The sequence below is a fragment of the Pelodiscus sinensis genome, chromosome 9 (genome assembly GCF_049634645.1).
Source record: "Pelodiscus sinensis isolate JC-2024 chromosome 9, ASM4963464v1, whole genome shotgun sequence".
Classification (NCBI taxonomy): Eukaryota; Metazoa; Chordata; order Testudines; family Trionychidae; genus Pelodiscus; species Pelodiscus sinensis.
Window position 1 is genome coordinate 57156892 of NC_134719.1, and position 15342 is coordinate 57172233.

The following is a 15342-nucleotide window of genomic DNA, read 5'->3' on the forward strand; positions in this document are numbered from 1 at the left end:
CTCCCCTCCTCTCTGCTTCTCTGTATCCATCTATATAGAGACAGAAAGCTCTCTGGGTGAAGAGCAAATGTTTCTACAGCATGTAGCACAACAGGATCCTGATCCTTTGGCCCTACAGTAAATAATTAATAATAAAAAGCTATATGTTTTAAGACCACTTAAAACTAAATCTAGTGGATCAAACAGATGTTCTTATGAAGATTTACAGAATTACAGCTAGCTTTCATACCATTCCTCTGATGAAGGATAGCTTCTTACACACAGTCTTCTGCTAAAACAAAAGCTGACTAGTTGGATGTTTATATACCAGTCTTCTGTTTTATTACTGCTCTACAGATTTTTCCCTTGGAAGAACTTTGCTTACTCAGCCTCAGCCAACGAGCCCTTTTATTATTATTACAAAAATTTGAAACACCAAAAATTAGAGTTGTAGGGATGCAAAACGTTAAGATGCTTAAATGACACCCTCTGACCTTTTTGTGGACTGCTCAGTTGTAATGGGTCCAGTGGGAAGAGTGTCACTGGATACTCTCTTAGGGTGGGATATTTTGGGCTTTTTTTTTTAAGACGTTTAAACATGAAAGACTGAAACAGAGCAAATGGACTAGATTCATACATGGTCCCACTCTGTTGTTTTTTGTCTCTTTATGAAGGAATGAATTTGTCTAAGATTTCAAGCCTGTCAGTACTCAATGGTACTTTGTTAAGCGTAAAATTTGGACATAACTAAAATAAATAAGCAGATTTCTAATTCACCTACATTTTCAGTATGAATTCTGATGAGTTCTCTACAACGTGGGAAACAATCGTTTACATTTCTAGGTAGTGCCTTTCCTATAAAAGGATTACAAAACACTTTGTACACACAGCACCACTGAAAAGCAGCTATTTTTGGGTCACTGGGTCAAAGCACTACTCAGATGAAAAATGCCACAGGATATTTAATATCCATACAGAGAGTAGACAGGCCTTCGATTTTTAAAATCACAAAGGAAAGACATCTCTCTCACTGCAATAGATTACAAGGAACTCAATTTCTCTGTCTTAGAAGGATGAAAGATTGCGTAGACCTTTACAGGATTTGCATCAGTAGGTCCAGGGAACCTCTAATCATAAAGAGTTCCTGTATTTGCCTGCCTTTATTTACCAAACTAAAGGCCCAAATCCTGCTGTCCGATATGTATGCAATACTCTCCCTTTGTCTTCAATTTGGCCCCAAATCAGCAACCCATGCAGGCAGGATTTACAGCATCATTAGAAAGAAAGAGAACCAGCACTGGAAAACCCAATGACTTTTGGGTAGGAATTCATTTTATAGAGTGCTATGAATTACAAACCACTGAAAAAGTTGACTACGTAGAGTAATAAAACCACATCAACTCCAGATTTCAAAGTAAAGCAAAACAAAACTGATGACACGTGTAATAACAGTTCTGCTTTTCTAGGCAGAAGTGCTGATGGTCTGCACATTAATTACCAATGCTCTAGCAGAAGGGCTGTTTATTGACCCAGGGGACCAGTCCTGCTTCCACTAAAATCAACCACTAAAGCAGGGGTGGCCAACCCACGGCTTGCGAGCCGCATGCGGCTCTTGTCCCCCAAAAGTGCGGCTCACGAAGCCGCTCCTGTGTGCCCTCCCCCAACAGTCCTCCCACCCCTGGTTCCCCCCTCCCAGCCCCCGTATGCTCACCGGGGCGGCGATTCAAAATGGTGCCCAAGATGGCAGCCGTCGACGGGCGCCTGATATGGCCAAAAAGCCTAAGCTTGTTTCTTAAAAAGGCAGTTGCCTTTTTTTGCTTGACAATTCGGGGGGGAGGGGCTTTCCTTTTTTTTTTTTTTTTTTTTTTTTTGTCTCTGTCTCGACAATTCTGGTGCTGCTCTTCGCATTTTTTCCGCTGTTGTTTCGGCTCTCTTTGTTAAATGGGTTGGCCACCCCTGCACTAGAGCATGCTCAGGCCCCATGTGCATAAAGCCTTAAGGGCTTAAAATATTTTTAGTTCTGAAGTGCTTCAAGTTAACAAACAGGTTGTGGGACTGTTTGTTTTTATTTTAAAATAATTGCGAGGAATTATTGCTCATGAAAGGGGCCAGCCTGACAGCTCAGGAGACCGAATGTATCCACTTAAGAATAGAACAGCTTCAGACTTTCTGACATGCTGACCCCCTGCAGACAAATATACCTCAACTCTGACCTGGAGGGACCAATTCTATCCAACAGTAAAAGGCTAATTCATTTTCAACACTTAGTCCTTGCCTTTCCCTATAATCAAAATAGCATACCGATTCCAGCCAATTGTGGTGGTGGTCTCTGTAACATGGACTCTTGTCTACCTATTACAGGTCTGAGAAAGGTCTGCCAATACACAGATGCTACTAAACAGACGCGACTCCAATTTGAAAAGTGCTTCCATTGTGATGACTCCGTCTGTGGGATACACTCTCACTCAAAATGGTTTTGACCTCTGGCAAAATTACCAGCTGGGCAATTAACAGGATCTCAAAATTACAGTCAGATATTTTTCCCCAACCCTGCTATAAACAGGAGGCAGAAATGGGAAATCTGCCACTCATCAAAGGAAGCAGATTTGAAAGAATCTGTTCTGCTTAGAACTCTGTGTACTTCTTGGAAATATGGAAAGGGGAAAATCTGAACACTATCTGAATGGAGGGCAAAGTTTGCTTATCTTCCATGACTGTTTTCAGTGCTGCTGTCTCACTGGATGCTTTATGCCATGAAACTTGACCAGAAATCTATTTGATTTAAATCTCAAGGTAGCTCTAAGAGTCTTTAAATTATGGATTTTTCATGAATTGAGAGAAGATGTTTTTCAAACTAGGAAATAAATCTGACCTAAAATATGTCTTTCATTCCAAAGGAAATCTACAAATAGATAAAGATATGGGCCAGATCCGCAGGTGGCATACTGGCATAGCTCCATTGGCTTTAATGGAGTGATAGCATTTGATACCAATGGAGGGGATGACCTTATGGGAGTTGAGGGTACTCAGTACCTTGCAATATTTGGCCTTCTATACAGGCCTTGTTTCACTTACCACGAAAAGGCACATGTCTTTAGGATGAAACACAGCACTTGTATAACAGCACACAGCAATGCTGATGAATGTTGTGCAACTGACAAAGCGGTGGGAATTATAGCCCGGTTCTGCTCCCATGTTAATTAATGAGAGCTTTTTCATGCACTTCAAAGGGATTTGAACAGGCAGAATGTAGGTACTGTAGTTAAAATGTGGCCAGGTCCAGGGACCTGAGCCTAGGGGTATTGCACACACATAACTCATACTGAAATGACAGAATGCTCAGTAATTTTCTGACTCCGGAGTAAAATCCCTACTCCTGCAAAAAGTACTATGGGATCCATGACCACAACTGATCAACTCCTAGTTTTATATATCATCCAAAAGGGAAAGAGTTAAACACAAAAGAGCTTTTTTTCAGACAACGCAGATATCTAGTTATTCTTTAATGCTAAAACCAGTGTCTGCTAAAAGTTAATACCATAACTGTTCTGTGGAATTCAGCTCTTTGAACCAGGGCTCCAAAGTCTACAAGTAATCATTCAAGATGCCACTGTGCTGGTTTTACTCACCCCTAGCCATCTTGCTCCTTTATTGGCAGCCTGTTGAATCTGCACTCTTTTGAGGGTGACATGGTAAACAGCTCCTTCCTCTACTTCTTCTCCCCCGTCCTGAATGGAGCTCTGCCATGGAAGGGGGTGGGGAGAGAAAGAATAAAAAAGGTACATTTTTCCCCTTCTCTGATAACCATAATATGTCCCAGGTGCTGTACTGCTTATTGCAAAGCTCAGGACACAAAATGGGCTGTGCAAAGTAAATATAAAATCAAAACAATACAGGACACTTTTCGATTGAGGGAATGCTGAAATATTCTTGGCAAACTTCCCTTTCCTGTGGTACCAGGATACCCTGACTTTCCATTTAGTTCTTTTTCCGCTACTTGTGCATAATTTAAAGTCTTTTTGAAGGAAATGATTCAGTTTTGATAAGTAAACATTTTTAAAAGCAATTCACCTCTTTGGTTTTCCTTTATGGAAAGAACTGTGCTTTAAAACAGAAGTTTTACATAGGTTGAGATTATTTAAACTCAGAAACTAAAACATATTTAAAAATCAGTTTATCTATTTCTTTTTACATGAGGGACTAAAAGCTACTCTGTTTTGGTTTGGTTTTCAATATTTATTTCAGGCTACAAAAAGTTCACTGGGCTAAGACTTTGAAAATTACAAATATCAGAAACCAGAAATAGCACCATAATATCACACTAAAACTTTAATTGAAACACAACCTGAAATAATTCTCCATTTTAAATTTCCTAATTTAAACAATATATAATATAAAAACAAGAACAAACACAGTATTACTGAGCCAGGAAAAAAAATTCTCAATTCATCCTTAAGGATTCATCTAACTTCCCCTTCTCAAATGTTTTCCTCTTCTGTGCCACTCCACAAAGACACACAGAAAGGCAATTACTTTGCAGATAAGCATCATTTTAAAAGCAGTAATGCACACCGAGGTAATAATACAGAACAATGAGAAGGAGACTTTTAAAGTGAGTCTCAAGAGATTGCGGACACAAAAAAAGTTGCACGTAAATATGTCATCAGTGTGCCAGATGCACGCAGAAAGAGTACAATCCAGCCCTGAAACAGGGATTCTCCATCTAGGAAGTCTTTAAAGAAGTAAGGGAGCTCTAGTTACCATTTTAGCTTTCCAAAGCAATTTCATTCTTAGTTTCCTCTTCAGGACATCGCGGAGACATGATGGATCCTGTTCTGATGCAAAAAAGCTTTTACAATCCTCTCACATCCTCTCTCAACTCAGTAGACTCCACTCTGCCTCTATTGCTTGGGTTCTGCAGTCCAATTCATAACCACAAAGAACTCTGAGTGGTGTGCAGAGACAGAGAGGAAAGAGACTCCTCCCCCACCACACATACACTGTGATGTAAGGTTTTCCTGTTTATGCTTATGAGCACCCCCCCCCCCCCCCCGCTCCACTACATATAAAAGTTACTATAATCTTTCAATGCTTAAAGACCCTTCAGCACTGTGCTAAGGCTCTGAAGTTTAACTTAGTTTCCTCATAGATATTAAGTACCAAAGTAATTTCCCCTCCCCTTCCTTAACTATAAGAGACAAAGAGAGGGGAGTGGAGAAGGGGGAGGGTTAAATAAACTGCTATTATCCACTTGCGTAGACTTCTTTGAGTAATTAAATAGACTTCTTTGAGTAATTAAATCACAGTGACTCCAGCCAGGCAATAACAATGTAAAGCTGCAATACCATGAGGAGTATGTTTATCTTTCAGAAAGACAAAAATGGTACCTCAGTATTCTAGAAGCCTTCAGAATTGAAAACTATTATAATCAAAACATGTAAAATGTGTTTAATAATGCACTGATCTGCTGGCAGAACAGAAGATCATTACTTTCTGAAAATTTTACTTAAAAGATTTACACGTAACATGTTCTTACTTCAGCAAAATGAGAGCTAGGAGAGTTTCCATCAAACAAGAGAGGTTATTTTTTCCCTAATAAGAAAACTCAAAAGTTTTTCAGTGATGATTCTAGAAACAATCATGAGAAACCTGCGTTGTACACAATGAGTGTATAAAGCACTTTACAGAAAAAGCATAAGATGACAGCCTTGCACAGAACAATGTGATACACAGTGCAGTTCTCTGGACACCAAGAAGATGCAGAATCCTTATGGACAGAAAATTAAGCCAAATTTAGAGCTTTTGGGCTAAATTGTTTCTAATTATGAGATGGTAAGAATTGCCAGGAGTCCTTTTGGAGGATCACACCATATTAGTTCTTCACAAATACAGAAATATTTGTAGTCCATTTTCAAGATCAGTAATGTTCATGGAAATGTCACAAGCAAGTCACAAACATTGGGTTTGCTTTTTAAACAAAGGAGGCCAATTTCTATAAGCATCAAAAGCTCAGGTAGTCTGAAGAGTTCTGGTTGTGAATATATAGTCGTGCCACAAGGGGAGAAACTAGCCAAGTGTTCTAGTTTCAGAAACAAATAACCAAACATTAGCACATTCAAAGCTAAGTTTACATATTCAATATTTCCAGAAGTTTGAAAGCATGACTCAAGATAGCTCAAACTACAGTTAGTATGGATGATATACCAGGTACACTTGACCTAACAAGATCAAAACTTATTGTTATGCACTATATGTCTTCAGCCTTTGCAACATAAACCACCCACTCCCATGACCCATGTTTGACACACTAATGCACACCAGCCACCCAACACTGCAGGTAAGAGCCATCCATCCCCCAAAATCAGCTCTAGCTCTTTCAATTCACCTTCTCTTTTTAAGCCACCTTCCGACTCTTAATCAAGAAAACATTTTTGCATCCTACTCTCTAGATACAATTTATAAACAACATTGACTCAAATCTACCAGAAACCCTAACTACCCTCACCACCTTCTCTATATAGATTAGAAACCCCTATTTATGATTGGATTGTCATGGTGCCTAAGAGTGCTAGTCGTGAACTGAAAATCCCTTGTGGGTAGGAGCTGTACAAACGCTACTTACTTTTCTTCATAAGGGGGGGGTCTTAGACACCTCACCCTTCACATTCGATCAGATATCAACTCTGAACATTTTCACTATACAAATACTAAGCAAAGACATGAATGTGCCTCATCTAGGGTCTCAAGCACTTTACTGACAGTAATTAAGTTCTCCTCAGACCATTTCAGTGAGACAAGTAAATAGTATTTCAGATCAATAAACTCAAGCATACAGGAACACTGAGACAGTGACAGAGCCAAGGACGAATAGAAGTGCGGAGACCCCCCTGCTCTAAGAGCCAGCAGATTTGCGTATGTATATTATTACCAGTTAGGGCAACTATAGTACTAACTTAGGGAGACTATCATTTGCAGCTGCTAACAACAGGAAATAAGAAATATTATTTTAAACTATGAAACTAAGAAAGGGGTGCATTGCCATGGTTGAGTTGATCTGACTATTTTCCAGACTGTATGTGTGTTTATTTTTCGGTTGTATAATAACAAATAATAATAATAACAAAATGATCCATGATAGGTTCTGTCCTAGATCAGATCATATCCTTCTGTGTGCTATACCGTTTTCAGCTCAGCTCGCCTGTAAAACTGCACCTAAAATTCTGCATGCTGAATGCTGGCACCTAATTTTTCTCATTCACATTTTTCTACATGCGAACACCTGGATCTGTGTTGAATACACAAAACTAAGTCAGCAATTTTATAAACTGTTTCTTAAAAACTGTCTCATTAAGAAGCAAAATATAACAGGTTATCAAGTGAAGAAGAGAGAATTCTTTCTGCCAGGAATAGAAAGCTAAGTCTTGGGGGCTAATTTGGCTACGACAAATCAGGAAAGAGATCTTGGAGTTATCGTGGACAGTTCGCTGAAAACTTCCACGCAGTGTGCAGCAGCGGTCAAAAAGGCAAATAGAATGCTAGGAATTATTAAGAAAGGGATAGAAAATAAGACCCAGAATATCTTACTGCCCCTGTATAAAACTATGGTACACCCACATCTTAAATACTGTGTACAGATGTGGTCTCCTCACCTCAAAAAAGATATTTTGGCCTTGGAAAGGGTTCAGAAAAGGGCAACTAAAATGATTAGGGGTTTGGAACGGGTCCCATATGAGGAGAGGTTAAAGCGACTGGGACTTTTCAGTTTAGAAAAGAGGAGACTGAGGGGGGATATGATAGAGGTATATAAAATCATGAGTGGTGTGGAGAGGGCCGATAAAGAAAAGTTATTTATTAGCTCCCTAAATAGAAGAACTAGAGGACACCAAATGAAATTAATGGGTAGCAGGTTTAAAACTAATAAAAGAAAGTTCTTCTTCACACAGCGTGTAGTCAACCTGTGGAACTCCTTGCCAGAGGAGGCTGTGAAGGCTAGGACTATAATAGAGTTTAAAGAGAAGCTAGATAATTTCATGGAGGTTAGGTCCATAAAAGGCTATTAGCCAAGGGATAAAATGGTGTCCTTGGCCTCTGTTTGTCAGAGGCTGGAGAGGGATGGCAGGAGACAAATCGCTTGATCATTGTCTTCGGTCCACCCTCTCTGGGGCACCTGGTACTGGCCACTGTCGGCAGGCAGGATACTGGGCTAGATGGACCTTTGGTCTGACCCAGTACGGCCATTCTTATGTTCTTATGTTATGGGAAATTATTTATTATAAAAAAAAAGATAAGGTTTTGGTCAGCTGTCCAGTTTTCACTGCAATGAAATAGGATAGTCCAGCATCACAGCTAGCCGTCACCAAAGAGATAATTACTTCTAATCTATTGTGTTGCCATAGCAAGAAGCTGGCAATAAGTTGATACAACTTCAAGAAAACACCCCATATCTGACCATATTTTTCTCCAAATTCATTGATTCCCAGTGACAACCATCGGGGCATTTGTGATTGCCCCACCTCTGAAAGTCAAACTCAGCACACTGCACTCAAAATAGGGTATAATCCCTGCTCCTGCGCATATCTGTGAATCCTATTGGTTGCCAATATCTGAAAGAAATGGAGGTTGCGGTAAGGCAGGAACATCAGTTAACACTTCCACATCCAGATTAGTAGGTGGGACAGGCAGCCACCCTTGTAACTGATTCAACTGGCCATTATTTATTTGGTTATCATTTTGACAGATCCATGGATTTATTTAATAGCAGGAGTCAAGATGGACATTCTATTAGTGCAGAAGGAGTTGTTCAATGAAACTTTAAAGGGCTTGCAAAATTGACTATTTTGTAAATTGTTATTTTTAATGATGTAATGTGCCAAGGTGGCATGGATATACATAAATTTTAAACCTACAAGCCATAAAATAAATAAATCAATGAGTAGAAGGGAGGATAATATTCAAGCATGCATTTGCTTTTTATAACAGCAATTTGCATTTATACCTCAACTTTCATCCCAAAGGACAGCAAAGTGCTTCGGTAACTATATACTAGACAAATTGCACCACAGAAATGCCGCCGCCTCAGCAGCAACACATATAATGCAGACAGAACACTTCACAACAGTGTGGGAAAGAGAAATTTTTGGTCAAGAGCAGCAGAGCGTCGTGGGATCTAATATCAATACAAAGTTGACAGAAGCTCTATTTTAAGGACTGATTCAAAAAAATCACCACACCATAATCTATATAAAACTAAATTTATCTAGCTTGCAAGGATGAAGGATTAACTGGACTCTCCTAGGTTTGAACCTGTGATTTCGCAGAGTCTAAGTACAGTATGTCAGATTTATTATCAGACACAGCTACTTAGGCTATGTCTAAGAGACATTCCTCTTCCGAAAGAGGAATGTAAATGAGCCCGATCAAAAATGCAAATGTAGCGCAGATTTACAAATCTCAAGCTTCATGTGCATAATCACGTGAGTGCGCTTTTTTTAAAAAGGTTTTTTTGAAAAAGTAACCACAGTTTAGATGGGGTTCTTTCAGAAAAAAAAAAGAAACCTTTTTCAAAAGAAACCTTACACCTCGTTTTTTCAGAACAGGTTCTTTCAAAAAATGGTTTTTTCCCCCCCGAAAGAACCCTGTCTAGACTGCGGTTTCTTTTTCGAAAAATTCTTTTTCAAAAAAGCACACTCATTCAATTATGCAAATGAACGTGAGATTTGTAAATCTGCGCTACATTTGCATTTTCGATCAGGCTCATTTACATTCCTCTTTCGGAAGAGGAATGTAGTGTAGACATGCCCTTATTTAAGTAAGCATGTAAGAGTATGTACCTATCATACCAATACCCTTCTATGCCAATCTTATTCTTTTCCCAATGAGGCAGGGAATACTGAAAGATTGAAATCCAGTTCTTTCCAGCATTTTCCATCTCTCAGTACTAACTTCACTCATAATTAAACATATTTTAAAAGCAGTAGATTTCTGAGTGAGTCGTGGAGGTGAAGTGTATGCAGCCAAAAGGAAGTAGGGAATAGGACAAAGCTTGTTCGGTCCCTAGTGCCCGCCGTCAGCTAATCCTGAGGGGAAGTGTCAGCATCAGCTTGGAGGAAGAAGTTAGATTCCACAGTAAGAGTTATTGCTTCATAGAGAAGAGGGGAAATGGAAAACAAGATAAAAATACAATAGTCTTATCTGGAAATCTTGAATGTTTACATGATCAGAATTGAGACTTAAAATTAAACTTTTGTTTACCTAGCTCCTTAAATCATTGTAGGTCATTCTTTTTAAATGTTTAAAGTTATTTCCCCACACTAGTACAGTAGCTAGGAAAAAATTAAAATGAACATGGCCAAGCCTAATCAAAATGTAACATGGAGCCTGGGATAACCAACTCATTTGAACTTAACTGTGTCCCTACCTGGGGCACCAATTTAGCAAAGAATTTAAATATATACATAAAGTTAATTACGTGTTTCACACCTAATGGTGGCCTATGCGTAAGTATTTTGCTGAACTTACTCCTATACCCTGAAGTCAATGGAACTGAGAGAGCTCAACACTTAATGGGCTTAGACCAGGGGTGAGCAAAAGCCTCTCAGCAGGCCGAATCCAGCCCCACTTGGGCTCTGATCCGGCCCGCAAGGCAAGTCCAGGCCCCACCCCCTAACCAGTGTGTGCTGCGGGGGAAGGAGCTCGGCCCCACCTCTCCTCCCCCCGTGCAGCCTCTGAAGACGAGGCAGCGCTGGAGCTAAGGCTCCTCAACTGGGCCAGCCCCGGAGGTGCCGCTACCATAGCCACACAGTCTGGGCCTGGCCCAGGAGCCTAGAGGTGCTGCTGCCACAGTGCCTTCGGGGACAGCTCCAGGCCACATGGGCGCAGTAGCAGCACCTCTGGGGCCGGCCCCGGGCCATGGTCACGCATCTCTGGGTCGGCCCCAGGGTGCGTGGGCATGGTAACAGTGCCTCTGGGGCCAGCGTACCTCTGGTTTTTGGGGCGGCCTGGGGATGCATGGTTTCGGTGCCTCCAGGGCTGGTCCCAAACTGCGTGGCTGCGGCTGTGGCACCTCTGGGGCAGCCTGGGGCACCTCTGGGATGGCCTGGGGTGCCTCTGGGGTTGGCCCTAGGCCGCATGACCATGGCAGCGGCACCTACAGCCTCTGGAGTGGCCTGTGGCCATGGTGCCAGCCCCTGGACTGTGTGGCTGCGGCAGTGATGTCTCCAGCCTTCAGGACTCCGTGGCTGCGGCAGTGTGACTGTAGCTGTTGCTGCAAAGGGGCAAGAAGCCAGCAAGTAGGATAGGTATGGGGGTGCAGGATTTGGGGGTGCAGGATTCCCCCTCATGCCCAGACCTCCCCTACCCCAATCCAGTCACTTTCCTCCCCTCCCCCCAAGACCTGGCACCCTCACTTGCTCCGACACTCTCCCTTGTTCTTGCACCCTCTCTCCTGGCCATACACTGCACCCTCCCTTGTTCCTGCTCCCTCCACCTGGCCAGACACGCTACTCCCAGCCTGCTTCTGCACCCTCCCTCCCTCCCAAATCCTGCACCCCCATACCTATCCTACTTGCTGGCAGCCCTGTCTCTTGCACTGTGCCCCTCATTGTTGTCCCTACCCCAGAGCCTAACGGGATCCATAAAATCCACTAACTCTAAAACCCCAGAAAAGTAAATCTGGTCTATGGAAAGCCCTGAACCTCAGTTCCCTCCTTCCCTTCCCCTCACCCTGTGAGGCTGGGGCACCAGAGGAGTGAGGTGTCTCAGTTGGGGCCACATCAGTGAGTGTTGGAGGATTTTGTTGCTTCTCACTTGTGTGGTCCCCAATTGATTCTTTTTGGGTCAGTGACCCCACCCAACCCTGACAAAGAAAATATTGAAACCTTTTGTGTTGGACATGATATTTTACTTTATTTAAAATTAAGTTTGATAAACTAACATGAGAGTTAAAACGCTTCATCTATTTCATAATTTAAATTAAACGGTTCTCACTAGCAGCAGCTGGTTCAGAAAATAAGGTCACCGGACCCAGCAGGGTAGTTCTCAACCCCATCCCTTCCGCCTGAGGCCCCGCCCCTTCCAGGTCGGCCCACAACCACTTCCAAAATTTGTGAAGTGGCCCCCCTTCCAAAATTATTGCCCACTCCACCTTAGACCCTCTATCCACCACAATTACATCAGTTATATTATTGAACAATGACCACACTTTAAATAGACTGTAAAAGCCAACTAAGGGATCTGGATGCCTAATTAAAAACTTAGTGTCCAACTCTCCTAGTCAGCTTGAAAATTCTCTGCTTTAAACTTCTATTTTGAGAGATGCTGGGTTGCTGTGGTGTTCTCCACATTAAGTGCAGGAAATTTCTCTCAAACCAGTAGCATTTTTCATGAGGGAGGAAACATTTAATCATGGCCACTGTACAGGCTATAAATCTAACTAGTAGAGTTTAATAGAGACAATTGTAAATGTTGTTCTAGCAATTAACTCATTTTACTTTAACCTTCTAGTAACCACACAGTCAGTGTCTGCTGAAATGTAGGTACATAAAGACCTACCTGGTATATGAACACTGAGGTTCAATACAGAGAGATGCCCAGAGCCCCTTATAAAGTGCTACAAGGAAGATTTCTCTTCTGCTCATCTAGGAAATTATAAGACCCTCATCACTGTAGTATCTGACAACCAAGATGAGAAGCAGAGATCAGAAGGTATATACAATACTAAGAGGATCCAGGCTCTGATTAATATAAAGGATGTTCCATAAAGATCTCAGAAACTGAAGGCAATACAAAAAATAACTATTCTGAACAAGCTGCAGCTTGGTTTATAACAACTAATATTTTTTATTTCTAGCAAGGGTTAATAATGCTTAGTTAAACAAGATCTGCCATGGTCTGTACTGGTTGGTTAGCCAGGATCAGTGTTGTGTTAGCTAATCTGACTCTTCATAATAGTGTTGAAACACAATAATATTTTCTAGTGAAGACAAGTCCCATTATGTTGTTGCCACTTCTGCCATACAAATTATATGTGCGTTCTCTTTGTGCATTCTTTCATCTTTGCAAGGAGAACGAACTATAAATCCATATGTGAATACAAACTCACCATCTTCACTGTGTGACACTATAAAATATCGTTAACCTTGGAAAGTTCCCAAGCTGTGGACCATGGATCACTGGCATGTACCTCATGGAACACTTACGGATGGTCCACAGAGAACTAAGGTAGCTACAAAGGGCTGACCCCACTTCATTTTTAGTTGTTGCCATAGCTAGTATTCAGATTCTTCACTGAAAAGACACGTCAAAACACCTGTAACAGCATCCGAAAACAAGGAGAAACCAACCTTGCTGCCTTATAGAGGCCACTCCTGCCAAGCAGGAGGACAGGGAAGTGGTTTATCCTCAGGGGCTAGAATGACCTGCCACTAGCACAGGGTGGGGAACCTTTTTTTGGGTCAGAGGCCACTGACCCACAGAAAAATCAGTTGGGAGCCGCACACAAGTGGAAAGCAAAAAAAAATAAAAAATCCAAAATCCTCACTGACGTGGCCCCCAACTGAAAAGCAGAAAAAAACTCCACATTCTCCTCACACACCAGAGCCTAGAAGGGCCCAGACTAGTAGATGTTTTGTGCTCCAGTCCTGTGTGGGGTTGGGAGCTGGAGTGCCAGCACAGGCTCCCCAATGCTAGGGGAGGAGCCCTGAGCCTCAGGGGCCAAATGCAGGCAAGCAAGGGGCCTCTGGACCCCACCTCTGCAATAGCAGAAGAATGCCCAGGAGGGTAAGGGAAAGAGGAACAAGGTTGCCAGACTCTAAGCAGCAGGTGAAGGGCAGGCACTTAGTGGCTAGACAGCATCTGCAGGGGAGAAGGGAACCAAACACCAGCAAAACATCAGCACAGGGAGAGAAGACACGGACCAGACTGCAAAGCAGCACATGCAGGGAAGCCTTGGTCAGAGTTCTATAGAATTCCTGAGACTGAAACCATTTTAAAATAAAGTTAAATAAATGTGCACAAAAGATGATTTGCAAGTTTATGAAGATAGGTAACAGAATCCTTCCAGTCATTAAAGAATTCCCTAGCGTGATTGCATTCCCGTTGGCATTTTACAGTATATATTCCCTATATAAAACTATGCAAACAGAAAATTAAGGATGCATAATTAAAAGCTCTAAAGCAGGAAATACGAAAGTTAAGAATGAGCATGCAACCATAGCTCTACCACTTGTGTATATTTATGTGCATGAGACTAGAGTTACATGGAGTTTAGAGTGAGACTAGGATCCTCATGCAGCACACAGTCAACCTGTGGAACTCCTTGCCAGAGGATGTTGTGAAGACCAGGACTGTAACAGGGTTCAAAAAAGAACTAGATAAATTAATGGAGGTTACGTCCATCAATGGCTATTAGCCAGGATGTAGGAATGGTGTCCCTAGCCTCTGTTTTTCAGGGGCTGGAAATGGATGACAGGAGAGAGATCAATTGATGATTACCTGTTCTGTTCACTCCCTGTGGGGCATCTGGCATTGGCCACTGTTGGAAAATAGGATACTGGGCTAGATGGACCTTTGGTCTGACCCAGTACGGCCATTCTTATGACATATATATATTCTCAGTGTACATAATATAATAGGATATACTTTTCCTGCACGTGTAGCACCTAAGGAGTTTCACTTGTAAGCCTCTGAAACAAAGCTGCTTGCAAAAAATAAAGAAATAAATAAATAAATAAATAAATAAATAATGGAAACAACATTGGTAAACTTCATAATGTGTAACAGTACATCTAGAAATACTGGATTATTCCATTCTATGCACTTTGGGAAGTACCTAAGTTTAAGTCCCTCTCCTATCAGCCATATAAATTATGGAGCTGCTCAGGTATGTCAGCGGGTACATCTACACTGCAGCATTTTTCCAGAATAATGGCCGTTAGTCCGGAAAAACAATACTTGCGTCCACACTGCAATAGCATTATTTCAAAAAAACCTGAAATAATGGAGGGCTCTTTCCAACGGCGGTAAACCTGATTCTATGAGGAATAAGGCTTTTTCCGAAAAAGTAAGAGCTCTGACAGGACTATGCCAGGGCCAAGGGTGGAAAGCATGGTCCCTGGGCACCTTTGAGTCCCTGTGAGGCAGGGCCCGCTGTCCAGGCCACACATGGCCTTGCTCCCAGGACATCACTGTCCTCTGGCCCGAGGACTGTTGCCCTCACCTCGTTGATGAGGGCAAGGCCTCGGGGATAGGGTGTCCATAGATGACTGACCAAATCTCTTAATTCTCCCCAGCGGGACCAGCTGTGACTGTGGGGGATCATCACCAGCTGAGCCAGCCACCTGACTCCGAGGGAGCCGCAGGTGCCAG

The 15342-nt window shown here is 42.0% G+C and overlaps 1 protein-coding gene across 2 annotated transcripts in view; it reads right to left on the reverse strand.

Moving 5' to 3' along the window:
• RGL1 (ral guanine nucleotide dissociation stimulator like 1) overlaps positions 1 to 15342 on the reverse strand; it is a 150438-nt gene that overhangs the window by 92036 nt on the left and 43060 nt on the right. Inside the window, exons 1-2 of one of the 2 annotated variants that reach the window (XM_006126912.4) lie at positions 4741 to 4979; positions 3609 to 3719 (exon numbers count right to left, since the gene is read on the reverse strand). In XM_006126912.4, the coding sequence (XP_006126974.1) occupies positions 3609 to 3719; positions 4741 to 4767 (138 nt within the window). In that variant the 5' untranslated portion in view covers positions 4768 to 4979. Of the gene's footprint in view, positions 1 to 3608; positions 3720 to 4740; positions 4980 to 15342 lie in introns of those variants that run through there. The other variant, XM_014575423.3, reaches the window with a different exon arrangement.